Source organism: Lynx canadensis, chromosome C2 (assembly GCF_007474595.2).
Source record: "Lynx canadensis isolate LIC74 chromosome C2, mLynCan4.pri.v2, whole genome shotgun sequence".
Lineage (NCBI taxonomy): Eukaryota > Metazoa > Chordata > Mammalia > Carnivora > Felidae > Lynx > Lynx canadensis.
In genome coordinates, this window is record NC_044311.2 from 89,116,143 (window position 1) to 89,143,969 (window position 27,827).

The 27,827-nt window shown below is 42.2% G+C and overlaps 1 protein-coding gene across 5 annotated transcripts in view; it reads right to left on the minus strand.

The window, feature by feature from the left end:
* Positions 1–27,827, minus strand: part of LOC115523297 (kalirin) — a 482,303-nt gene that overhangs the window by 201,848 nt on the left and 252,628 nt on the right. For all 5 annotated transcript variants that reach the window (XM_030329206.1, XM_030329205.1, XM_030329203.1 and 2 more), the window contains exon 6: positions 24,336–24,458. In XM_030329206.1, the coding sequence (XP_030185066.1) occupies positions 24,336–24,458 (123 nt within the window). The remainder of the gene's footprint in view (positions 1–24,335; positions 24,459–27,827) is intronic.

Here is a 27,827-nt window from a genome sequence, read left to right on the forward strand (position 1 = left end):
TATTTATGGAGCGTTGGCCAGGCTCTGTGTTGGGGACTGTGGGAGATCAAAGAGAAACGAGACAGGATTCCTGCCCTCAGGGGCTCACAGCTGAGACTTAAGAAAAGTCCTCAAATAACTGCAATTTAGAGCAAAATGAAGTGTTTCTACGGAGGCGGAGGCAACTCGCTGTGGGGGTGCAGAGGAAAGGGATCAGAACCACTGGCAGAGATGTTGGGAAGGGGCTTCCTGCACAGAGGGGGTGGTGAGGCTGGCAGTCCTCCAAGGCCCCCTTCAACCCTGAAGCCTGTGATCATAAATGAAAGCTAAAAACAAACAAACAAACAAAAGACCACAGCTTACATTTCACATTCTAGAGACTAGCACAGTAAATGCCTTTTTTGTTTCCTTATCAGTGGGCAGAGAAATGTCTTACTAAAACTAACAAGTGATTATGCTTCACAAAAGAAGGAGAGGGAGTATTCCTCACAATAGAGGGATAAATATAATGTTGACTCATGAATTTGCGCATTCTTCTTCTCTACAATCCCCTTTCAAAACAGCAAAACACCGCGGGGCGAGTCACATTGCCCAGGTTCATCACCGTCACCTCCGTTTTCCTTCAGCTAGAACCTGAGACAAATGGGCACCTAGATTCTAAACAGCAGCCAGAAATCAAAGGAAAAGATAAGAATGGTAGAGAAGGTCTCCCATGACTTAAAAGGAAAGAGCAAGGTCAAAGAGCTGGGTTAAGAGTCTGAATAAACAGGGGTGCTTAGTCATTATGCAAAAATGACATGTCATGGCCTTTGGGCCATCTAGCCATGCGGTTCTCCTGTGTCACTGTTTATGCCTCTGTTAAGGAGCATTTGGGGGTCACGCTTGTCCTGGGGATATGGCCAACAAGAAGAATATTTTCATTCTTTATAGCCTTTCCATTCCCTACCAGGTGTCTCCTCCACTCCCTGCAGTCTGGCACTGCCGTTCTTCTTTGCCAGCCTAAAATGCCCTTCCATCCAAGTCACTGGCCCAGGACTCAGGAGACATGAGTTCTGGTCCAGCTCTAACACTCACCTAAGAGGTCACTTGTCTCTTCTGTGCCTTAGTTTCTCTATCCTTAAAATGAGGGGGTTGAACTGAATAATCTCAGACATTCTACGTCTGAGTATGCAGTGTCAGTTCCAGATGGAATGTAGAGAGAACTTAGGAGGTCACAGTTTTCTCCTGTCTTATCTTCAGGGCTTAGGGGAATACCGACTAAATCTATTCCCCTCCCCAAACCCTCTTCTCTGCAGGAGGTAAGGCATAACATGAGGAAACAGGAGTAACTCAAAGCTTTCAAGTGTCCATGTGCAACAGGAATGTTTTAAATAAGAGATGTGATCTTATTTACGCTTTTAAAAGACTGCTCTGTGAGCTCAAGGGTCAGCAAGGAGAAGCTTGCATGGAGTGAGACAGCAAGAATATTGCTGCCTACCCTGGAGGGGACATAGCCCAGCCTTGGCTGTCCACGTGTCTCAGCCCTTCATCCTGGTTCTGCTCTCTGGCCTGTCATGAGAGGGCCACGGCTGGAGCTGGGCCCCTTGAGTTCTTCAGCCTCCAGGTGACCAACGACCAGATGCTTCCCTCCTCCTCTCCTCTCCTGCCCCTTCCCCTGAGCTGAGCTGCCTAAACTAACCAGCTTCCCTGGCCAGAAGTCAGTAATATGACCAACAATTCTGGCTTAATGAGTATTTTCTTAAACCCTTACCTCAAAACAGCTTTATTAATTTAAATCCCTTATATATATATACCGTGCTATTATTATCATCATATTCAAAGTACTGCATAGCCCAAGATGTAAACAGAATCTGTTCTGTAAAATGCAATGCACCTGCAGCACAGTCTGTTTTATTACCCACCTCATCCTACCTGTCCCCCTTACAAGGCCTCTCCCTCCATCACTTTGGTCACAATGGAAAATATAATTAAATTCCAGCATAATCTTGCTAACTCAAAAACCCTCTATACTTACACCCTGCCTCCACTTTTGTTGCCTAAACTCTGTTTTCCTGTTTCATTCTTGCAGTCATTAACTGGAGATCATAGGATGGACAGCCCTTCTCCCAAGGCCCTATCTTGCGGTGATTAACTGAAACCAGTGAAGCAAGCAGTCACTCTCCTGAAATAATTACTTGGCAGAATCTTGATGAAAGTTTTCAGCCTTGCCAAAAGGTTCTCACTTTGAACCTGGTTCCCAGTTGCTCTGGCTGGCTACAAAAGCATGCAAAGTTAGCTTGCAAGATAATCACAACTTTCCATGAAAAAATCCAGCTAAATTTTCTCTCTAAATGAAGTTACTTATGTAGTACACTCTGAAAGAGATACTGGTTCTTCTAGAAATAATCAAATGATAAAAGCTATCATTTTGGTAATGCTAAACTCTGTGTCAGGGGCTAATGGTAGGAGCAGATCACTGGCAAATGTGTGTATTATGTGAATCCCATTGACTTCACTCTTAAAAGTAGGGGTACAGGGGCGCCTGGGTGGCGCAGTCGGTTAAGCGTCCGACTTCAGCCAGGTCACGATCTCGCGGTCCGTGAGTTCGAGCCCCGCGTCAGGCTCTGGGCTGATGGCTCAGAGCCTGGAGCCTGTTTCTGATTCTGTGTCTCCCTCTCTCTCTGCCCCTCCCCTGTTCATGCTCTGTTTCTCTCTGTCCCAAAAATAAATAAACGTTGAAAAAAAAAAAAAAGTAGGGGTACATTATACACCTTTGTCATAGGTCCCCACTCTGAATCAGAAACTCTCTCCTGTGGGTTACATGAGGTAACATAAAGTATTTAGTTAGTTGTCTGACATATAACTGTTAACTCGATGAATGACCTATCTTTTCTCTCATCCAGTTCCAGGAGACTGGCATTAATTCACCAAATCAAGTACAGACCAAATCAAAGTATCAGTAAAAAGCATAACAAAAAGAGAAACCTATCAAGGGGTTCCTGGGTGGCTCTGTTCATTAAGCATCCTCCTCTTGATTTTGACTCAGGTCATGATCTCACGGTTGTGAGACTGAGCCCCGTGTCAGGCTCTGCAATGAGTGTGGAGCCTGCTTAAGGTTCTCTCTCTCCCTCTCCCTCTCTCTCTCTCTGCCCTTCCCCTGCTCTCCCCCTCTCTCCCTCTCAAAAATAAATAAATACTTTTAAAAAAGAAAAATTAATGATTCCAACAAGACTTAAATATTTCAACAATCCAAATTCCCATTGTATTTCCCAGAAAACATGCCGCAACGTCCCCTACTATTCCTGGGCAGGAGTCCCTTTCCACAGAAGCCTGCCACATGTGCACAGCCCTGCAGCCGGGGAAGCTGCTCTAGTTGGTTGTCAGGCCACTGCCCCACACAGCACACCTCCTCTGCTGGCAGATACCATTTTCTTAGGATTTAAGGGCCTGGGGCCCTGAATTGTCCACAGCTCTTCCCTTGACCCAGAGAGATCAGAGAATCTGGAATCAGCAAGTGACTTATTCTATGAACCATGCCCTTGCAACACGGTGTCCTTTCATACCTTAAGCTGGAAAAACAGAGGCCTTTGTCTCTTGGGATACTCTTCTTAAGGCATCTCCACTACTTTGGCATACCCAGAGCACCCAGAAGGGGGGATGTCTTGTCCTCACACAAGGGGACAGATCCTTTGCCTTATCACTGACTCTAATGCAAAAGGTGGCAGAAGTCTCCTCCCCAGGCCTGGCCTGGGGCCCTCCACCTTGTCGCTCAGGGGCAATGTTTCTCATGCTCACCTCCAGAGAGGCAGAGGGGAGTCAGTGAAGAGCTGTCTCATCTCTGGGAAGAATGCGTTCTGTGCACAGGGTTCCAAATTCCATCCCAGTTAATGGGGCCACAGCTTCTAAATTATCATTACGAAAATGGAAGATGTGATCCATTAAGGCCACCACAGGAGGAAAGGCACAACTGTCACAGTGAGGCCGTTCTCCTGAAAGGGGCTCGTGCTCAGTGCAGACAAGCCCTGGACACCTTGACTCTCCAAATCCAAAAACCAAGGGAGGGAAGCCAGGCAAGCACCTGGTCAAGGGCCAAGGCACTCAGTAAAATCACTTGGGTCAAATGAAAAACGGATGTTAAATCAAAATGCTAAATATCACACACACACACACACACACACACACACACACACACACGGCCTCAGCTGAGAAGAACATTACATGTACCAGGGAAGCACACCCAAATGTCATTAGTTATTGAATGCTTACTTTGTACAGATATGCGTGGTGGTAGAAACTTTCCTCTAGGCTCTTTTTCTCATCTCAATTCTTTTGTGTATAGAGAAACGTTTAAAAAAATAATTTTGGTATATACATATTTTTAGTATTTGGGGGGAAATGTTCTAAAACTGTGCAGAGAAAATATACCGTATCTTATCACCCAGCTCTTCCTCTCACACTGATGTTCATATATCAAAGCATCAGATATCTATGGGTGTTGGGGCTAAAGGGGAATTTATATTCAATCTTTTACTTTTATCAAACTCATTCATTTTATTCAGACACAAAGGTTGTTTCTAGTTTGGGTTTGTTTCCTCTACAAATAATGCTTGAGGTTTTGGAGTATTTTTAATTTTAACAGATTTGGTGTGTTAAATACTTTTTAGATTCAGGAATTATTTTAATGTATCTTTCATGAATTTGGTCAGGTTGCACATTCCATGAAAGCTGTAATTACTCACATTCCTCCATCTCTTTCTACTTTAATAAAGTTTTTTTTTGGTGGGAAAGGGGGGCCTGGGTGGCTCAGTTGGTTAAGTGTCTGACCTCAGCTCAGGTCAGGATCTCACAGTTCATGGGTTCGAGCCCCGCATCGGGCTCTGTGCTGACAGCTCAGAGCCTGGAGCCTGCTTCAGATTCCGTGTCTCCCTCTCTCTGCCCCTCCCCTGCTCACTCTCTGTCTCTTTCTCTCTCTCAAAAAATAAAATAAAAAAAAAAGCCTTTTTTTTTTCAAAGTAAGGCACAATGTACTACCAGTGAAATAGGTAAGTTTTAATGAGCAAATACTGCTTTTTTAAAAAATGTTTATTCATTTTTTTTTTGAGAGAGACAGAGAGAAAGAGCGTGAGTGGGTGAGGGGCAGAGGGAGGGAGACACAGAATCCAAGGCAGGCTCCAGGCTCTGAGTTGTCAGCAGAGAGCCTGATGCGGTGCTCAAACTCATGGACCATGAGATCATGACCTGAGCAGAAGTCGGATGCTTAACTGACTGAGCCCCAGGCGCCCCACAAATACTGTTTTAATAAGAAAAAGAAAATAAACTCTTCATTATAGCTTTTTAGAAGCCAAGTTCATGTAACAATCTCATTTTATAGTTAGGAAAAATAATAATAAAACCCAGACATTTCTTGAATCCACCTAGGAGGTGTTTAAAAATTTGTTAAATCAATTAGGTGATAGGTTCAAAGTCACCAAAAGAAAGGCTAACTGGGACTAGATCCCAGCCTCCTAATTCCTAGTCGGCATGACCCCCTGTTTATAGCTATCTTTTTCCCATGCCCTGCAGCTTATATTAATTTAAGATTTTGTTTTGTCATACTCAGAGAGAGCCATAAGGAAAAATACTTGGAGATTTTCCCATACAGCTTTCAGAGGCTTCGTGAGTAGCGTTCAATATCAGTAAGAAAATAGATTGTGCCAGAGCAATGGAAAAAGCTGAACCTCACCTCCTCTTTCCAGCTTAATAATACCATATGTATTGCTAACATCTTTGCTAGTACCAAACCCATGTTGCTATTACCAAACCCACTTTGGGTCCTGATGCTGTTAAAGCATCAGTTTATGATTAATTAGTTTAACATTACCATGTAAACCTGCTGATCCCACCTCGAAACATATGGACACTGGGATAGTAACATCTGGAATAAGAACTGTCCATGCTTGAAACTCTACTACAATAGCTAAGAGATGTGATGAGCTCTAAATGAAACCTCCAACTTCTGCCTCCCGCAAACCACAGGGTGCCCTCGAGGGGGCCAAACAGGGCAGTTGATGGATGACTATCTGGTCAGGTCTGGCCAGACAGTAGGTCAGACCATGTGGAAGCCATCTGTCACTGTTGGGTGGAGGGAGGAAAGAAGCTGGAGCAGCCCTGGTGCTCGGCAAAGATAACATTGGCCCGTGAATCCCTCTGTCCCTCTGGCCTGGCGTGCTGTAGCAATGTTTCCTCCAGCAATTGCTTTACAAACCATTAAGCAGCCATGAAAACAAGTGCCTTGGCCATATGTCCTAGGGCCAGGGAAACCCAGGAGCAGATTTCAGTAAAAGAGAAACTGGTCTCTCTCTCCTTTCTCAGCTCGAGCAAAACTTCCTTAGAGGGGTGAGTGTCTTTATAGGAGGCAGTGCTACAGGATTTAAATGTTAGGGACGGATGGGTATGGCTGGAATCAGATTAGTGGACACCAATGGGGAAAGAGGTTGGGAATAATGTAGCTCTTCTAGATTAAGATATAGTAATTTCAGGCCACCTTTAAGATTAAGTTCAAAGGTATAAAACTTCATGGAAACATATTTACCAGTATCTTCTCCCCCCGCCCTTTCTCACGTAGGCCTGGTTATTCAGAGTTTGGTCTGTGCATTGGCACAACCTGGGAGCTGAAGAGAAATGCAAAATCTCAAGCTCCTTCCCAACTTTCTGATTAGAATCTGCATTTCAACAAGATTGTCCCAAGTGATATGCATGTACATTAAGGTTTGAGAAGTTCTGTAGATGGGAACTCTGAGAACAAGGAGAACTGTTTCTTCTAGCACTCCTGACCCTGACAATAATACCTGAACATTTGCCAAGCACAACATTGTGCCAAGTGTGCTTAAAATGCATGATCACATCTCATCCTTACAACAGCCGTGGCAAAGATACTATTATTATCCCCCCGTTTAGAGACCCAGTGGTAAGGCTCTGAGAAATTGAAACAACTTGCCTATGATCACACAACCAAGCAGGAAACACAGAACCACAGTTAACACCTAGTGTCCATGCTCTTTATACCATGCTATTTTATTTTGCCACAGATGTGAAAGCAGTTGGGCTGGCCAAGGATGTCCCTAAAGGGAGAGGGGAGATGATGAAGAGAAATTTCTCTCAAAGATTCAAAGACTTGCACCTCAGAGAAGTAAGGGCTCCTGGAGAGAGAATTCAGTAAAAATATCTGAATGTCTGAAGTCTCCCAGCTGGGGACCTTAACTTGCCCTTAAAATTCCCAGAACAGTCCAACTCTAGAATGGGCAGGAGTCTTTTGTCCTCTCCCTCCTTGAACCAATAATCTTCACCTGCAAACCTAAGGCCAGTCACCTTGAAGAACAGGTCCCTGTCTCCACAGAACCTTGGGAGAGCCCAAGACTAAGGCAACTTTTTGCCCCTTTAATCAATATCTTGCTGTATTTCTGGAGTTTAAATCTGTTGTCTTATTTAACTTTCATTCAACAATGCAAGACACTGTGCCAGCCGGAAACAAGACAAATAAAACTCCTATGCAGGTGGAACTTACATTTTGGTAGAAGAGTCAGACAAAAAATTAATAAATATTTACTGTACCTTTCTTATTTCAGCTCTGTATAAAATATAGCTGAGAAAAGTATAGTACATGATGGGGTTGGGAAACACTACTTAAAATAGAGACGTCCAGGCAGGCTGACCCTGGAAGTCAGGGATGACACCCGAGCTCATCCCTGAATTAAGTGAGAGAGTGAACATGTGGCTGTGGGAAGGAAGAAGCTCCAGGTAGAGGAGACAACAGGGGCGAAGACCACAAGGCAGGAATGGCCTTGGTAGGTTCAAGAAACGGCAAGAAGCCGAGGGTGACTAGAGCAGATGAGTAGGTGTAGAGGCTGAGATCTGAGAGGTAACTGGGGTCCAAACCATGAAAAGCCTTGTAAGCCATGGTAGGGGACTTCAGCTTTTATCCTGAGAAAGACAGGAAGACATTAAGGCATTTTTGAGTGGAAGAGTGACACAATACGACGTATCTTACTCTTGGCAGGAACGTTCAGGCAGTTGTATTGAGAATACACCGTAAGGGAACAAAGCTAGGAGAAGGAAGACCAGGTAGGAGCTACTATAATGGTCCGGGAAGAAGCTGATGGCAGCTTGGACCAGGGTGGTGGCTGTGGAGGTGGTGACAAGTGACCAGATTCGGGATATATTTTTGATGGTAGAGCCAAAAGGACCTACTGATGGAAATTCTTTAGCTCTTACTCATTTGTAGGCCTCCGGCTGTGTCAGGCCCTCTGACCTCCACCTTTTGTAATGCTCCCTTCCCATATGCCTACCTGGTCCTGGCCTCTCAGTTCCCAAACTCACCTGTATGTCCTCGATCAGTCTCTGTCCCTTATCTGGGACATATGCAATGGCATATGCAGCATTATTGCTGCTTATTGTTATCAATGTTTTATATTTGTGTCATGCTTTGCAGTTGAAGCCCTTTTGTGTATATTATCTCATCTGACGTGCTGGGTTTCATAGACTATTTCATGCTTTTCATTTGGCTCCAGGAGACGTCAAAGAAGAGGCATGAGTCAGCTTTGGCTGAATTTCAGGCAAATTAACTCCTTGGCAGCTGCAGATCTGTCAGAGAGCAGGCACTGGCTGCATGCGAACATGTAAGAGTGTGCGGGTAAACTGAGCCACAAGGCATGAGGGATACACACCAAGAGGGCCTAGCAAATAGCCTGAGGGCAAGGAACATGCTGTCAGAAGGCCCCAGAGAACAGAAAAGAGGTATGAGGGCTGTGGGCAGAGAATCAGGAGTGAGGCGGGAGAGCAAAGTCTGGGGCCTGGAGAGGGCGTATGATCAAAAGAGAAGGTTGAACCAGGCCAGTGCCAGCCACAAGTCAGATATCGGAGTGGTCAGCCAATCCCTGGGGATCAGCTCACAGCAGGCTTTCAGAAGGGACCCAGCCAGCACTGTGTATCAGGACAAGGCTGAGAAAGCCTCAGCCTCAGCCAAGGAGCTTCCCTACGTTTTTCTATTAAATCAAAGCCAATACCCTAAACAAGCCAATTAGAGACCAGTGGGCAAAGGTAAATGGGGCACTTAGAAAGGCTGGGGTGGGGAGCAAGGAGCAGGGAATAAAGACAGATACTCCTTTCTGGATGCTTCTGACTTTGAAGGGAAATCCTCACCTCTAATTCCACAGGCTAATTACTCAGTAGCTTCAGGGTTTGACCCCAGGGCTATTATCAGTTGCTAGTTCTCTTCACCCTGAGATTCTCAATCTGCTTCTCAGACTTGTACAGATTTCCCGGGCTCCACCCAGCACAGTTAAATCAGAGTCTAGGGCAGTAGGGGCCAGATGTGGTGTTTTTTCAAAGTTTCCCAGGGGACTCCAGTGGGCAGCCGGCGTGAGGACTGCTGCCTTAGCCATGTGCACCGTTTCCCCAGGCTCCATCCAAAGCACACTCCTCTCTCCTTAGGACAAGTTTAATGCTGTCAGTGGTGCCAAGAACGAGGATTCATAAATGGATACTGAGCCGATCAGAAAATAAAATCTAATCCTCCCACTAAGTTGGAAGAAAAGCGAAATTCCACCCACATGGCTGTTTGTGGAGATACAAACACTGCATTCTGTTCAGCTTGATTCGTAAGAATAGGTCTGGCTGGTGATATGTGCAATATTTTGCAAGCATAGGTTTCCTTAGAAGGCCTGCCTTAGGAATCCCAGTGTTAACAGCAAACACAGGATCACATTGATTCTTGTCAGGGAGGGTCACATTTTAGTTGCTTTGTCTCCACCTTTAGGATTAGAACCTCAGAAACAAAGATGCTCAAGGGCAGGCAGAATATGAAAGATCTTCCAGTCCAATAGTTTCTGGAATTTAGTATGTATCACCTAGGAACCTTGTAAGCAGCCCGGCTCCCAAGCCCACTCCTGATGGAAACCACTGCTCTCATTCACCTGCTTTCCAGTGGTTCTTCAGCTTCTGCTAGAGTCACGTCCTATAGAGCTTCTGCAGAAGTCAAGGCCCTGCCTTACCAGTTCTGCATCCTTGCTGCCCAATCTCTGTCCCTGGTTGGCAACAGATGCTGTGGCATGCTTTATGTCCCCATTTATCCAACAAGTAATTATTAGGCACCTTCTAGGTACCAGGCATCGTCATGGGTACAGGGGCTACAGGTGTGAATGAAACAGACAAAGGTGCCCTTAGTAGCTTATATCCTAGTGGGCAAAATTCTCTTTGCAGTAGGGACATGAATTTGAGTATGGCTAAACTGCAAGATCAGTGAAGACTGCTTTGCGTCTTGTGAACCTCGCTGTCCTCAGGGTCTAGCAAAAAATACAGAGAATACAAACAGCCAAAGTTTGCTGAATATACCAATGAATGGATGCCAAGTGGTGCGCCCCCACCTCCTACCTCAGCCTTATAATACCACCAGGGTTGGTGTTCAAGCTCTGTCATGGTCACTCTCTTTTACTATTAATAAGGTTATATCCTAAAGCTAGTGGGAACCCACTTATGAAACACCCACATTTCAGGTGTCTTTTTCTTATTTTTTAAAACAGTTTTATTGAGATATAATTCACATACTATACAATTCACCCATTTAAAGTGTATATGTTTTGGGGCGCCTGGGTGGCTCAGTCAGTTGAGCGTCCAACCTTGGCTCAGGTCATGATCCCACATTCGTGAGTTCAAGCCCTGCATTGGGCTGTGTGCTGACAGCTCAGAGCCTGGAGCCTGCTTCAGATTCGGTGTCTCCCTCTCTCTCTGCCCCTCCCCTGATCATGCTCTGTCTCTCTCTCAGAAATAAACATTAAAAACATTTTTACAACTTATTGTAAAAAATAAAGTGTGTATGCTTCAATGGTTTTGAGTTTAATAGTATTTAGTCTACAGATATGCACAACCAGCACCACAATCAATTTTAGAACATTTTCATCATCTCAAAAAGAAACTATGTTCCCTTCAGCTATTTTCTCCCATCCCCATCTCCCATCATCCAACCCTAAGCAACAACTAATCTACTTTCTTTCTCTATAGGTTTACCTATTCTGGACTTTTTATATAAATGGAATCATATAAATACGTGGCCTTTGGTGACTGGCTTCTTTCACTTAGTAAATTGTTTTCAAGGCTTATCCATGTTATAACATATATCAGCACTCCATTCCTTTTTATGGGCAAATAATATTCCATTATACCTATATACCATATTTCATTTATCCATTCATTGGTTGATGGAAATCTGGGTTCTTTCCACCTTTTGGTTATTATGAATAATGTTTCTATAAACATTTGTGTACAATGTATGAACATTTTGTGTGAACATATGCTTTCATTCCTCTTAGGTTTATACATAGAAGTTGAATCACTGGGACATATGGTAACTCTATGTTTAACTATTTGAAGGACTGCCAGACTATCTTCCAAAGTGGCCATATCATGTTACACTCCCTTAAGCAGTATATGTAGGTTTTGATTTCTCACTGTCCTTGCCAACATTTATTATTACCTGACTTTTTGACTATAGCCATCCTAATGAGTATAAAATGATTTCTCATTATGGTTTTGATTTGCATTTCCCTGATGACTAGCAATGTCAAGCATCTTTTCATGTACTTATTGACCATCTATATATCTTCTTCGAAGAAATATTCTGATCCTTTGTCCAATTTTTAAAAAAGCTCTACACCAGTGAGGGACTTGAACTCATGACCCCAAGATCAATAGTCACATACTCTAGTAAATGAGCCAGCCAGGTGCCCCTCCTTTGTTCATTTTTTAAATTAGGTTATTTGTTTTTTGTTATTAAGTTGTAAGAATTCCTTATATATTCTACATTCAAGTCCCTTATTAGATAAATGACTTGCAAATATTTTCTCCATTATGGGGTTATCTTTTCGCTTTCTTGATTATATATTTTTGGGAACAAAGGTTTTTGATTTTGATGAAGTCCAAATTATTTATTTTTAATTTAATGTGAGGAAAGTGTCCAACTTTATCCTTTTGCACAGGGCTATCCAGTTGTCCCAGCACCATTGTTAAAAAGACTATTCTTTACAAACTGAATGGTCTTGGTACCGTTGTCAAAACTCAGTTGACCACAGACATATGGGTTTATTTATGAACTCTCAATTCTGTTCCATTGATCTGTGTGTCTGTCCCATGCTGGTACTGCACTGTCTTGATTACTACTACTTTGTGCAAAGTTCTGAAGTCAGGAAATATGAATCCTCCAACTTTTTCAAGATTGTTTGGTTATTCTGGGTTCCATGTAATTCCATGTGAATTTTAGAATCGGCTTCTACAAGCCAGCTGGGAATTGGATAAAAATGTGCTGAATCTGTAGGTTCATTGCCATCTTAACAATAAAAAGTCTGTTAATCCATGAATATGAGATGTTTTTCCGTTTATTTAGTTCTTTAGTTTCTTTTAACAATGTTTTGTAGTTTTCAGAGTACAAGTTGTGCACCTCTTTTGTTAAAAGTTTCCCAAGTATTTTGTTGTTCTTCCTGCTACTGTAAATAGAATAGTTTTCTTAATTTCATATTCAGATTATTCATTATAAGTATGTAGAAATACAAATGGTTTTTGTAAATTGGTTGTAGATCCTGCAACCTTGCTGAACTAATTTACTACTTTTAATACTTTTTTGGTGGATGTCTCAGGATTTTCCATATATAGATCATATTATCTACGGGCACCAGGGTGGCTGTCAGTTGAGCAACGGACTCTTGACTTTGACTCAGGTCATGATCTCATGGATTGTAAAATCGAGCCCTGCATTGGGCTCCACCCGAAGAGTATGGAGCCTGCTTGGGATTCTCTCTCCCCTACACCCCTGTCCCCTCTCCTGCTAGCATATGTGCACTCTCTCTCTCTCAAAATAAATAATAAAATATTTTAAAAAGATCATGTTATCTGAGAATAGAGATAGTTTTAGTTCTTCCTTTCCAATGTGGATGCCTTTTCTTTTTCCTCAATAATTACCCTGGCTAGAACTTCCAATATTGAATAGAAAGTGGCAAGACCAAACATCCTTGTCTTGTTCCCAATCTTAGGTGGAAAGTGTCCAGTCTTTAATCAGTAAGTATGATACTAGCTGTGGGTTTTTCATAGGTGCTCTTCATCAGGTTGAGAAAGTTTTCTTATATTCCTAGTTAGTTGAATGTTTTTATTATGAAAAGATGTTGCATTTTGTCAAGTGCTTTTTCTAAGTCTACTGAGAGTATCGTGTAGTTTTTGTTTTTTATTCTACTGATGTTAAACTAACCTCACAATCCTGGAATAATTCCTAATTGGTGATGACATATAATTCTTTCTATATGTTGCTGTATTTAGTTTGCCGGTATTTTGGTGAAAATTTTTGCATCCATATTCATAAGCAATATTGGTCTGTAGCTTTCTTGAGTGAGGTCTTTGGTTTTGGCATCAAGGTATTACTGGAATAATAGAATGAACTGGAAAGCGTTTTCTTCTATTTTTTGGAAAAGCTTCTGAAAAATTGGTATTAATTTTTCCTTAAATGTTTCACAGAATTCAGTGGTGAAGGCATCTGGGCCTAGGCTTTTGTACATTTCATCTAAGTTTCTATTTATTGGCATACAATTATTTGTAATATTCCTTTATAATCCTTTTTATTTCTGTAAGGTTGGTAGTAATGTCTCCTTTTCCACTTCAGATCTAGTAATTCTGTTTTTCTTGGCCTCGAATCTAGCTAAAGTTTTGTTAATTTTGTTGATCTTTTCAAAGAACCAGCTTTTGGTTTCACTGATTTTTCTATGTTGTTTTCTATTCTCTAATTCATTAATTTCAACTCTAATTTTATTATTTCCTTATTCCTGCTTGCTTTAGGTTTACTTTGTTCTTTTTCCAGTGCCTTAAGGTGGAAGGTTAGATTATTAATTTGAGAATTTTTTTAACACAGGTATTTACATCTCTAAATTTATCTCTAAGCACTGTTAGTTGCATCCTGTAAGTTTTAATAAGTTATGTCTCACTTTCATTCATTTCAAGTATTTTCCAATTTCTTTTTTATTTCTTCTTAGACTCATTGTATATTTAGGAGTATGTTATTTAATTTCCACATGTTTGCAAAATTTCCCAAATTTCTTTCTGTTTTTGATTTAGAATTTTATTCCATTGTGGCCAGAGAACGTTGTATTATTTTTATCCTTTTTATTTCTTGAGGTTTGTTTTATGACCTAGCATATGATCTATCCTGGACAATTTTCATGTACCCTTGAAAAGAATGTGTGGTCTGCTGTTGTTGGATAGAGTATGCTATGATGTCTGTTAGGTCAATTGGTTTATAGCCTCTATTTCCTTGTTCAAGTTTTCTATTTTCTTGCTGATCGTCTGCTTAGTTGTTCTGTCCATTATTAAAAGTGAGAGTGTTGAAGTCTCCAGCTATTATTGTTGAACTGTGTTCTCCCTTCATTTCTGTCAGTTTTGTTTCATGTATTTTGATGCTGTATTGCTAGGTACATATATGTTCAGATAAGTGTTATACCTTCTTGATGGAGTAACCCTTTTATCATTACAAAATGTCCCTCTGTATCTCTAGTAACACTTTTTTGTTTGCTTGTTTCAAAGTCTATTTAAAAGTCTGTTATTAGTGGAACCACTCTGGCTTTCTCGTGGTTGTTGTTTGCATAATATACCCTTTTCCACCCTTTTACTTTCAATGCATTATAATTTTTGAATCTGAAGTGTGTCTCCTATAGACAATCTGTAGTTGGATCTTGTACTTTTTTAAAAATTCAGTCAGACAATCTCTACGTTTGATTAGAGTGGTTACCCTTTTCACATTTAATGTCATTATTGATATAGGTGGATTTATGTCTGCCATTTTACTTTTAATCTATGTCACACTTTTTATACCTTTATTTTTCCTGTACTGCTTTCTTTTGTATTAGGTAATCATTTTATAATGTAGCATTTTAATATTTTTACTGATTTTTTTCACTATATTCTCTGAGTTATTTTCTTAGCCACTGTTCTAGAGCTTACCATATATATCTTCCATTATCAGAATCAGCTTCAGATGTATACTGACTTAATTCCAGTGAGATATAAAAATCTTATTCCTATATTGTTTTATTCCCTTCCTTCTTTTTTGTGCTATTACTACTATATACATTACATCTATAAATGCTATAAATTTAAGGTTAGTTTGTTATAGTGTCAATTTTTATATATGTCTTTTTTTTAAATATATTTTTTAATGTTTATTTTTCAGAGAGACAGAGTACAAGCAGGGGAGGGGCAGAGAGAGAGGGAGACACAGAATATGAAGCAGGCTCCAGGCTCTGAGCTATCAGCACCGAGCCCAATGCAGGGCTCAAACCCATGAACTGTGAGATCATGACCTGAGCCAAAGGTGGACGCTTAACCTACTAAGCCACCCAGGCACCCCTTTATATACGTCTTTTAAAGAAACAGAAACAAAAAAAATAAGTATATATTTATAGCTTTTGTTATATTAACTTCCTTATTTATCATTTCTGCGTCTTTTCATTTGCATCTGTGGATTCAAGTTACCATATGAAGTAATTTCCTTAGTCCAATACAGCTTTGTTCTCATTCACCAACTTGTGCTGTTACTGGAAAATATATTTCTATATGTTACAGGCCCAATAGCACATTTTATAATTATTATTTTATACAATTAATTTGTAAATCAAGAGAAAAAGAAAGCATATGCATTTATGTTGTCTTTTACAATTACATAATTACCTTTACTGGTACTTTTTGTCTTTTTGTGTGGATTCAAATTACTGTTTAGGGTCTTCTTTTACTATTTATCATAAAGTTTGTTTGCTGACAACAAATTTTCTCAATCTTTGTTTATCTAGGAATATCTTTATTTCACCTTCATTTATGAAAGCTTTTCTGGATATAGGATTCTTGGTTGACAGTGTTTTCCTTTGAGCACTTAATATATTCTCTCACTTCCTTCTGGCTTGCATTGTTTCTGATGAGAAATCAGCTATTAATCTTATTTGTGTTCCCTTGTAACAGTTACTTTTTTCATGCTGCTTTCAAGATTTTCTCTTTGTCTTTGCTTTCAGTATTTTTACTATGGTGTACCTGTTTGTACATGTCTTTGCAGTTATCTTACTTACAGCTTCGTAAACTTCCTTGGCTGTGTAATATTTTTCAGTGAATTTGGGAAGATTTCAGCCATTATTTCTTCTAATATTTTTTTCTGTTCCTTTCTTTCTCTCCTCTTCTTTTAGTACTCCCATTATGCATATGTTGGTGTGCTTAATGGTAGCCCATATTTTTCTGAGGCTCTGTGTTTTTTCTATCTATTCTTTAGATTGTATAATTTATACTGATCTATTTTAAAGGTTGCTAATTCTTTCTTCTGACAGTTCAAACCTACTGTTGAGCTTCTCTAGTGAATTTTTCATTTCAGTATTTTTCAAATCCAGAATTTCCTTTTGGTTCATTTTTATAATTTCCATCTCTTTAGTGATATTCTCTGTATATGGAGACATTATCATCAAAACTTCCTTTACTTCTTTAATCATTGTTTCCTTTAGTTTTATTTTTTTTTAATTTTTTTTTAACGTTTTTATTTATTTTTGAGACAGAGAGAGACAGAGCATGAACGGGGGAGGGTCAGAGAGAGAGGGAGACACAGAATTGGAAGCAGGCTCCAGGCTCTGAGCCATCAGCCCAGAGCCCGACGTGGGGCTCAAACTCACAGACCGCGAGATCGTGACCTGAGCTGAAGTCGGACACTTAACCGACTGAGCCACCCAGGCGCCCCTAGTTTCATTTTTTTTTAAATAAAAAGTTATGGGGCGCCTGGGTGGCTCACTCGGTTGAGTATCCGACTTCAGCTCAGGTCATGAATTTATGGCTTGTGGGTTCAAGCCCTGCGTCATGCTCTGTGCTGACAGCTCAGATTCTGTGTCTCCCTCTCTCTCTGTACCTCCCCGATCATGCTCTGTTTGTCTCTCTCTCTCTGTCTCAAAAATAAATGAACATTAAAAAATAAAATAAACTTAAAAAACATAGTTATAATGGACAGTTTGAAATTTTTATCAAATCTGACATCTGCTCACTCTCATAGGCAGTTTCTGTTGCCTGCTATTTCCAATGTATGCTTTTTATCTATTTTTTCCTTTTTTCCTGGCCATATTTTTCTGTTCCTTTGTTTGTCTTAATTTTTTTTTGGAAACTGGACATTTTAGATAATATATTATAGCAACTCAGGGTTTCAGTCCCCCACTCCTGGGGCTTGTTATTGTTATTTGCTTGCTTACTTGTTTTGTGACTGGCTGGACTATTTTAGTGAAGACTATTTCCACCTCAGCTCCCATAATGAGTGACCTCTGATGTTGTTCCCTAGGGGGTGCAGCCTTGTGTATTCCCATGGACATCCTGGGATGACAGTGGTCTTAGTAGTACTCTCTTAAACCTTCTCTTGCTCTGACCACATGTTGCTATGAAATTCCACTAATTTCCAGGTGATTATTCTCTTATTTTCAACAACGTCCTGGGGGCATAAAAATGCTCCACAGACTTATCCAACCAAATTTAGTCTCCTTTGAAGGGATAGTCTGTGAGGTCAGTGTTTGAGATCTGTTCTGGCTCCAGGAAGTCTCATTCCCCAGTTCTCTCCAGCACACTAGCCTGCTTACTGTTTATCCCATATCTCCAATGACTCTACCAATCTCCCAATTGCTTTCCACCAGAATCTCCCTAAGGGTATTTTTGAGACTGCTGTTGGCTTAAACTTCTCCATTCTGTTGCAAATGAGGTCAGTTCCTTTGGGAAAAGACTTAAAGCTCTTAGTTTTAGTTTGTTTCTACTCCCAGGCAAAATCTCTGAGCCATGGCTCTGTAGCTGGGGTTAGGGATAAAAGTGTAGTTCCTGACTGACACCCCTACTTTAGTAGCTGAACACTCAGTGAATGGGATGAGTAGCCTCAGGCCTCCGTTTGCCTTTCCCAGCCTGGAATCTCTGTCTTACAAGCTGGGGCAAGGGAGACTGGAGCCCGAGAATTCTCAGCAGTGTTGCACCTATGGCAGAACCTCTGTTCCCTGAGTTGGAGCTAGGCAGAAGAAGGAGTCCTCCTTGCTTGGCCACATTCACTGGAATTTGGCTTCAGCAACAGGTAACTTTAAATAGGATAAGAAATGTCCTGTAATGACAGTCTTCAACTGGGAGCCAGGGGCCCTGTGTTCTTGGTTGTACCAGTTTGGAGGGCAATTTCATCTTATTGAACTGGGAGGGGAAAGGGAGAGAGTGGATCTTGGTTCAGATACCATAGGTTCAACGTTCTTATTGAGTTTTAGTAGTTTTCTTGAATATGCATCTCTTCATTTGTTGAATGCACTTAGCACCATTTCCAGAGACTTAAAATGGTTCTTTTAAAATAATTTTCACCACTTGGGGCGCATGGGTGTCTCAGTTGGTTAGGCAGCCGACTTCGGCTCAGGTCATGATCTCACGGTCCGTGAGTTCGAGCCCCGCGTCGGGCTCTGTGCTGACAGCTCAGAGCCTGGAGCCTGTTTCGGATTCTGTGTCTCCCTCTTTCTGACCCTCCCCCATTCATGCTCTGTCTCTCTCTGCCTCAAAAATAAATAAACGTTTAAACAAATTTTAAAATAAAATAAAATAAAATAAAATAAAATAAAATAAAATAAAATAATTTTCACCAGTTTCACTGAAGACTGGATCTGTGGAGCTTCTCATGCTGTTATGCTGGAAGTGCACTATCTTTCAGAATTTGCAGTGCTTTATTTTAGAGGGTGACTATTTCATACATATAGATTCCACAGAACAACAGTTCTCTAGCTTTAATGTGCATATAAATCACGTGGGGAATCTTGTTAAAAATGCAGGTTCCTGGGGCCCCATCCTCCAGAGATTATTATTTTCTTTGACTAGGGTGCAAGCCAAAAGAAACTGAGTTTTTAGCAAGCTTACTATGTGAATCTTTGAAAAAAAAATTGTACTATAAAGACTAATGCAGGGGCGCCTGGGTGGCTCAGTTGTTGAGCGTCCAGCTTCAGCTCAGGTCATGATCTCACAGTCTGTGAGTTCAAACCCCGTGTCAGGCTCTGTGCTGACAGCTCAGAGCCTGGACCCTGCTTCGGATTCTGTGTCTCCCTCTCTCTCTGCCCCTCCCCTGCTCATGCTCTGTCTCTTTCTGTCTCAAAAATAAATAAAAATATTTTTAAAAAAAGACTAATGCATAACAGATAAGATTTATCTCTTCCTCCTCCTCCTCTTCATCTTTTTCTTCTTCTTTAAGCAGGTTCTTTATCTACCAAGGGGCTTTGCAGCTATGGTAGGATCAAACACTGGCTACTTAAACATCACAACAGAGTGTGTGTGTGTGTGTGTGTGTGTGTGTGTGTGTGTGTGTGTGTGTATTTACACTGAAATCTAGAAATACTGTCATTATAGGAAGTGCTCCCTATTTGGGGTTGGGGACTTGCTGCAGCATCATGGCTTGGGGATGCCAAGCATCAAAGATGACAGATAATCCCAGAACAAGGCTTTTCAAATTGGGGGCAGGAGACCCACTTCAGAATCTTTATTTCTTTTGCACCAGATTTGACTTTTCCTTGGTGCTACCATTTGTAATTTCTCCTCAAAACAAAGAGAAAGAACACCAAGGCTTGGCTACAATTGGTCTGATTTACACACAGTCAAATGGGAATATGTGCCGCTGGTGAACAAATCAATAGCATTAAAGCAGCTATAAAACATGCTCTAGCAAAAAGGATTCCTACCACCCAGCTGCACATGGTTATCATTAATGTGAATCCTCACAGTCATAATAATAGAAAATGAACATCATTCCATATTTTAAAACTCTAGACAGAAACCATTAGCAATTTACTTTTTCCCAAAGAACCTGCTAATTAAAATTGTAAATAAGGCTGCATTATGTTTGGATTTACTCCTGTCAGTGTTTTTCATGAAGAAATAGAACATGGATGACTATGGAATTGTTCTATTCCATTTTACAGCTCAACCCTACTTCCATCTGTCCACACTCCCATCAGAGGAAAAGCCCACACTCAGAGGAAAGAGAATTTGTGAGAAAGGCTCCCACAGCAGCAGGCAAAATTAAGCAAGAAGAGTGCCCCCGAGAGCTTAAGAAACCTGGCTTTCTGAGGCACTGTAAGAAACCAGAGAATATCTTCTTACTAGGTTATGTAGGTGGGATATTTTTATTATTATTATTATCATTGTTATTTTGAAATTCAAAAAAACTAGGATTCCCCAGTGGGAACTGGAAAAGAACATGTTGTGGCAAAAATTCAAAGATCGACCAATTTTAATCTTTTTTCTTTGAGTTGCTCATGTACCTTATGCAGTAGGGTAGCACTCCCACACTCTTGGTGTGTTAATAATTCATGGCCTTTATTGGTACCAATTCATTGACAGAACTTGGGAAATTTCTGGCTTTTCTTCCATGATTTAATGATATGTAGTTACTTCTCAGTAACTTCTCAGTAGTAGTCATCTCAGCTGGAGTTGGGTCTTTAGCCAGTATATAAAATTAGACACAAACAAAACTTAAAAAACAGATAAAGTTGATTACTTTTGTTTATAAAACAACATACTTGGGGCTTCTTTAATTGTAAGTTCTTCGATCCATTGTAGAACTAATTCACAGAACATTAATTACCATCAATAAAAAAAAAAATGAGCTTTAAGTCGGGGTTGATTGTCAATTTAAAAATGTACATGAGGGGCGCCTGGGTGGCTCAGTCGGTTAAACATCCGACTTTGGTTCAGGTCATGATCTCATGGTTTGTGGGCGAGCCCCATGTCGGGCTCTGTGCTGACAGCTCAGAGTCTGGAGCCTCCTTCAGATTCTGTGTCTCCTTCTCTCTCTGCCCCTCCCCTACCTGTGCTCTGTCTCTCTATGTCTCTCAAAAAATAAATAAATGTAAAAAAAATTTTTTTAAATGTACATGACTCCCCCATTTAAATAGAGATCCTTTTATTACACTCTATCATAGCATAACTACTCTTCCAATCTAAGACTTATTAGTTTATAATTATATATTTATTGGTGAGATTATTTATTAAACATTTGTCTCTACACTGGAACCTCCACGGAACAGACCATCACTCTTTTGTTCACTATTATCTGCCCAATATCCAGCACAGTATCTGATTCTTAATTATTTGTGGAATGAATGAATGAATGAGGAAGTCATGATATTAAGATCTTAAACTGGGAAGGTTGACTGAAAAGTTTTAGGATACTCTTGAATCCCCTAAAATTATCTTTTAAAAATGTGTTCATATACACATTACTCTGGGGAAAGGACCCACAACCCTTATTAGATTTCAAGGGGGTCTGTGACTTTCCCGAAAGGTATGGAATCACTGACCTATTTCAGCAGTAAAAGAGGATTCAATACCAAAGAACTTACCTATAACCTGAATCAAAGTATGCTATATGTACCTTTACATGGACAGATTTGTGGGCATATGTATAGGTGGGTGTATAATTTCCAAGAACAGTAACAGAAATGCCTCAGTAAATTTACAGAACAATCCACATTCACACCTCCCCTGAGTAGCTGATCATTCCATGGTCACTGGGCTCCAGGAGTGGCTGCTTGCATTCATCTGTTTCTTGGCAGCAACATCCATCACTCAGGCCAGAGAAAAGGAGTCTATAATTCTCTCCTTTCACCTGTTTGGGATGCTGACATCCCTCTTTGTGGGAGTTGTTTTTAATAACAAACCTGTAAACCTACTGGTTAACAAAGGCACAAAGCCACATTTATAAAGCACTGGTGCCCGGGCAGTTTGATCAAACAACCCTGGGATTTCCCTTCCCTTGCCCTACAGCCAGAGAGGAAAGCCAACCTAATCAGTCCAAGGAGGCCTCTGAGTGTGGCATGCCTTCACAGCCAGCCGTTGGAGACTATGAGATGGGCTGAGCATGCTAATTGGCTGTTGTATATTAAATCTCTTCTCTCTCTCCCAGCTCCACAAGAGGCTTCCCTTCAGTAAATTTCCTCCCTTGTTTTTGTCCTGAAAATGGAGACTTCCAAAGTAAATTTGTCATGAGAAAGGTTTCTGTTGTGCCATTAACTCTCAGTGATCCATATTAACAGAGAAGAGCAGTGGTGCAGATAATTCAAAGCCAAAGGCTCTATTTAGCTTTGTAGTTCATTGTTTTGAGGGGCTTGGTAGCAGAGTTACCTCCCTAATTATGTTTGTCTTTGCTTCTTATTAAAATGAGTTTGTCTGCCTCAGGGCCAAGCAGTTGGGTGACATGAAGATTCTGGCACAGAATTTGTAAAATTCACCAGGGGACGTCCACAAGGCACCCAGATAATCAAACTTGACTAGATTTGAGTTCACATTCTTAATCACCTGTGATCAATTGCTTTGCTCCTCTGTGACTAAAGTGAGCCAGGGATGAGACATAATTATAGGAGACTAGTTAGAAGGAAATGAGTCTTTACATTTAGATGAAGACACAAGTCTATTGTAGGCAAAACTGATAACAAAATCAGTGTTGATGTTTTCCTTGCCTGGTCCTACAACCTCCTATTCTGTAGCCACAGTTCTCTTGCTATGCTAATTTCATGACGATCATCTCTGACTTACACCTTGCCATGGTTCCCTGTGCTAGTCATTAGGGCTATTCACAAATACCCCACTCTCTTCTCCCGAACACATGGTAGGACATACATCTCCACTCAGCAGGTTAGATGTGGCCGTATGCCTGATGTCAGCTAATGAGATGTGATCAAAAGTGGCATGTGACACTTCTAGAAAGAAGGCTTCAGAGCCAGCAAGTGCGGGGCAACCAGCAGCATGTGAGACGGCGGCTGCTCTGCCAGCCTGAGTCCCCAGTGACCTTGATGAGCAGAACTCCTACCGGCCAGTGATGGGCATATGGTAGGACCAAGAAATAAATCCCTATTGTTTTAAACCACTGAGATATTAGAGTTCTTGTTAACTCAGCATATCTCTATCACTGCATATATCAAGCTACATCATGATTGGGTTATTTCCCCAACTAGACACTGAACAACTTAAGGCCAAAATGGTTTCTTCTTCAGGACATGAAATTTAGTACGTAGCGTATTTAAAACAACCTGGTAGAAAATGAAACTCCCTTCCTTCCTGGCCTCTGTGATCCTCCATGTTTTATGTTTTCCTAACACTTGCCCCCCCTCCCAGCACCACTGGCTGAAATAAGAAGGTGTCTTTGGTGTTCAGATATATGGTGGGGTTGGTGTTTGTGTGTGTGTGTGGCGGGGGGGGGGGGGGTGGTGGTGGCAGTGGAGCTATTCTTTTTGACCAGGAGCACAAGTAGGAAGAGCTGGCAGAAGAACAGAGGGAGGTAAGTCAGAGAAAAATTAGGCTACAGGCATTTTGAGTAAAGTAGGTTCAAAGGGCAGACAAGATTTTGAAATAAAGTCTTGGGGCAACCACACAGAAAAAACAGTATCCCAAAGTGTTAGGTTTACAAAGGATCATAGGTTTTATCTGGACTAGACCTCTACATCATCATCATCATCATCATCATCATCATCACACCAATATTAACTGATAACTTACTATGAACCAGGCGCAACTCTAACCGCTTTACAATTAACTAATTGAACCCTCACAACAACCTTATAAGGTAGTTATTACTGTCATTTTACAAATGAAGAAACTGAAGCCCAGAGAAATAAATTCCATATGGCCACACAGCTAGCAAATATCTCTCTGTGAATTCAGCATCTGCTTGAACATTCTTCAACCTGGGGAGTTTGCTAGCTCCCAGGGCCTCCCACCCGCCTGAGCTACATCCTGCCTCGCCTTCCAACTGCACTCCCCCACAGTTCTGCCTTCTAGACCAACACAAAGCAATTCTACCCTCCTTTCTCCAAGGTAAACCTTCATATATCTGAAGGCAGCAATTATGTATCCCTTAAGGCTGCCCTTCTCCAGTCTAAACAGCCCCAATTCACTCAACTGTTTCCAATGAGCCTGCGGTCCCACACCATCCCAGTTCAGTCACTCACATATGCTAAGGACCCAAAAATGTTGGTTAAATCAGCAGAGTGGAACTGGTGACTTTCCCTTATAGTCCTGTGCCGAGCAAATGCCTTCTACAATCCCAGCACCTTTCTTTCACCAAGTAAAGCAGAGTCTAGAGGCAGAAATGGAGCCATAATCTGCGATAGGAACAGCAGGCTGGCCATGTGTCCTGCACACATCCCCACGGAATGCTACAGAATCCGCATGTTTAGAGTTCCTCCTTTTCACTCAGGTCTCAAGTCTATTTCCACCCCTCCCTCCTTCTTCTCCTCCCCCCTAGGTCCTCCCACCCCCACTGCCCAGCCCCCAGAGGCAGTACAGAGAGCAGGCCCTCTACTCACCATGGAGTTCATGGCAAAGTGATTGTGCTGTGTCTGGAGGTCTAGAGCATGCTGGTAGCTCACGCCGATCTCCGTATGGCTCTGGAGGAATAACTCCTTGTTGTGGCTTATCCAGTCGAACATCTAGAGGTGACAAGAAGGTACAGAGTAGTCAGAAGGGTCATGGGTCCAACAGCGCAAAACTTTGAGCTACTGGAGAAAAAAAAGAGTCCTCCTGCCGGAGCCCAGTGAGAACCAGTCATCATTCTCAGAGTGGGGGTGGCCCACAGCCTGGTCTCCCAGGAAAGCCCTCACTTTTAGCATAAGGATGCATCAGCCTCTGTGCTACTCTATAGAGCCTAGGGGAAGAAGAGAAAACGAATGAGAGAATCAGGGAGATGGGGGAAAAAGCTATTGTTATTACCCCTATCTACTACTCCTTTGGAAAAACATTTACAAAGCCTCACAAGGACACCATGCTTGTTTTAGGGACAGGCGCTGAGGGCACAACATGGAGGCTTAATCCACTCCCTACTGCACTAGCAGAAGAGAAGCAACAGGGCACCCTAACATGCCACTGATCCATATCATGTCACCCAACCACACACATTGTTGAAGTGACTCTGGATTAAACCACCTTTTCTCATGACTCCACAGCCCCCCAATTCCAAGGTTTCTGCTATAACCTATCAGGAACCAGAAGAGGAGGGATTTGGGGGGTAGGGTGAACACTGCCTGGCGCAGTGGGCACTGAGCCATTTTCCTCCCCTTAGCTCTCTACCCTGGTTTTTGTTTCGGCTTCCACCTCTCTCCCAGGCAGCCCACACACATTAAGGGGAGTTGACCAGAACCCCAGTTCCAAGGGAGGGATCACTCTAAAGGTTATCCATCCTCAGGACACCACATCTAAGCCAGTCAGTGTAGGACATTTCCCAGCCAAAGGGATTGTCTCAGAAAAGGAATGTTATCCAATTCAGTACAATAAGACACTGGTCTGGGAAAATAGAACCTAGTTCTTCAGATATAATTTCTGGTCCTCTGATACTGTCATTGTGACCCTGAGCCTCAAATTGTTACAGCCATTCTGCTGGCAGCCTAAGGGTGAAGCTGATGAGCAGAGAAAGGGTATAGCCAAAACACTGACAGGAGGCAGGCAGATCCCTGATTGAGCTTTGCCTGATCTCTGGCTTGTTTCTGGACTTCCCTAGTACCCAAGCCAAGAAATCCTCTTTATCATCCAAGTGCAGTCAAGTGATGTAACAGGAAAGGTGTGAAGCCTTTGAAAAGACGACTCCTATACTTGGAACTGAAGCCCCATAGTTTGGGACGGGCTCCGCTGCAGAGCAGAGCGTGGAGGAGCCGAGCACAGGTGCAGGCCGAGAAGCTGCAAAGATGGCTCCAGCCTTCCTAGAGGCAGAACCTCAGACTCATTTATTATTCCCCTTTGAACAGCGAAGTGAATTTGCTTTTTCAGTTGTATTCAACCTTTTACATTTACAAGACACTTGCTATGTGCCAGGTACGGTCCGAGGCAATGGAAAACAAGAGTGACTAAAATATGGTTCTTAGGTTTAAGTGGTTTAAAGGCCAGTATGGAAAACAGACAGGGACTCAGATATAATGCTAGTACAACTTGGCACAGGACTTGATTAAAATCATGACTTGAAAAAAATCTATCAAGATAAAGTCCCATATGTTCTTCCATGCTAGCTTCCCACCCTTAATGGAGTGGGGACAAGGAAGAGCAGAGAAGGCTTCCCATAGGAGGTGCCACCCGGAATTAGCCAGGGTTGGGTGAGGGAGATGGGAGCTCCAGGCAATGGGAAGACCTAAGAGGCAGAACTTGGGGCAGCCAGTATGTGCAGCTTCTGGAAGCATCCCAGCTGTGCTTCCGGAGCCTGACGTGAGGAGAAGATGTGGCTGGAGAGGCAGATGAGGCAGCTGACTACGGAGAGCCCTGGACACAGGCTTTAAAGAAACCTGGACTACATTCTGTGGGCAACAAGCAGCAGTGGAAGGTTTTAAGCCGAGCAGTGAAGTGTGATATGAGCTTTGATCGCACTGAGGGATGTGGACTGGTGGGGTGAGGCAGGGCAGAGAGAAGGGTTAGGAAGCTGTCACAGTAATCCTGGTGACGAGGGGTGGGTGGGGATTAGAATCTGGAAGCCTGGGTTAGGGGCATGGTAGCGGAGTCTGCCATGGGCAGGAGTGGGCAGGCTTGAGAGCTCCTGGGAACAGGACCGAGGACTCATAGTTATTCTGGGAGGGAGGGTGAGGAAGAGGTAGGGAATAGCCAGGTGTCTGGCACAGCACCCTGGGTCCTCATAGGAAAGGTGCTACCATGAGTGCCACATAAAGAGGAGGATAAGAAGCTGGGGTGGGGATCAGGAGATAGCAGGTTCTGTCTTAGATGTGCCAAGTTTGAGAGGCTGATGAGAATTTCAAGCAGAGGTGCACTGTGGGCAGTTAGACTTCTGTGTCGGGAGGTCAGGAGAGAGACATCAAGGCTGTGGTAACTCACAGTTAAGTATAAACACATCACCTTCCAAATGCAATCATGCATGGTTTGGAAGTGATTCTCCCTTTTGAATTACCCAGATCACTCTCAGCTATCTCTCTGGGATAATAAAGGAAGAAGGAAAGTATCACTCCTTACTTTCGAGTATCAGAGGATGTTTCAGGCTGGGGGCTCCTGCAGAGTCTGGGTCAACATCTGCTGTGTGCAGTATCCTGGGTCTGACAGCAGTAGTCATCTCCAGGGCGCTGGCACAGGTCAGGGCTCTCCCTCCCCCGCAATTATTCTTAAGGACAAAGGGAAAAAGAAGACAAGTGCCCCAGGAGTGTAGAGGAATCTTATTCTGTAATTTTAGATCTTTAAAATTCCGCCTCTCAACCCCATTTTAAAATAATTTCTCATCTCTGTTCCTTATTGACAAAAGAATCAATAAAGTTAATGAAAATCTGAAATGCCTTAAGTCCTTAGAACTTGTGATGAAAAGCACTCACTCCATATGCTTTCTTGGATATCACAGTGGCCGAGAAGTGACCTTCCCTGTATTTTCTGTTAAATGACTATTTAGATACGCAAATAAGCAGTGAAGTTACATGCTAGCACCAGAATGATTAGATTGCCTGGTGCCAAGTCCCTGCTGGACTACAGAGCAGGGCTTGCTGGATAGGGGCCAGTCAGGCTGGAAAGCAAGAAGAGAAGGGAATGAAAAGACAGGCAAGAGTAGGGTGTGCAGAAGAAACTATGCACTTCTCTGAATGGGCTTCTCACACAATGTCCACACCCAGGCCATTCCTCAATTCTGCCTCCACCGTGGAGCACACCAGCAGCTCTCTGGTGGCTGGGGGTTCTGGCAAGATCACTGGTGCCGGAGGCAGAGCTCCAAAGAGGTGATACATACCTCAGGGAGAAAGAAAAAAAGACCTACTCTGGGGACCAGATGGTCCCACATGACATCAGAAACCAGAATCTCTCCAAGGTGGCTATTTCCTAAGAGACAGTCT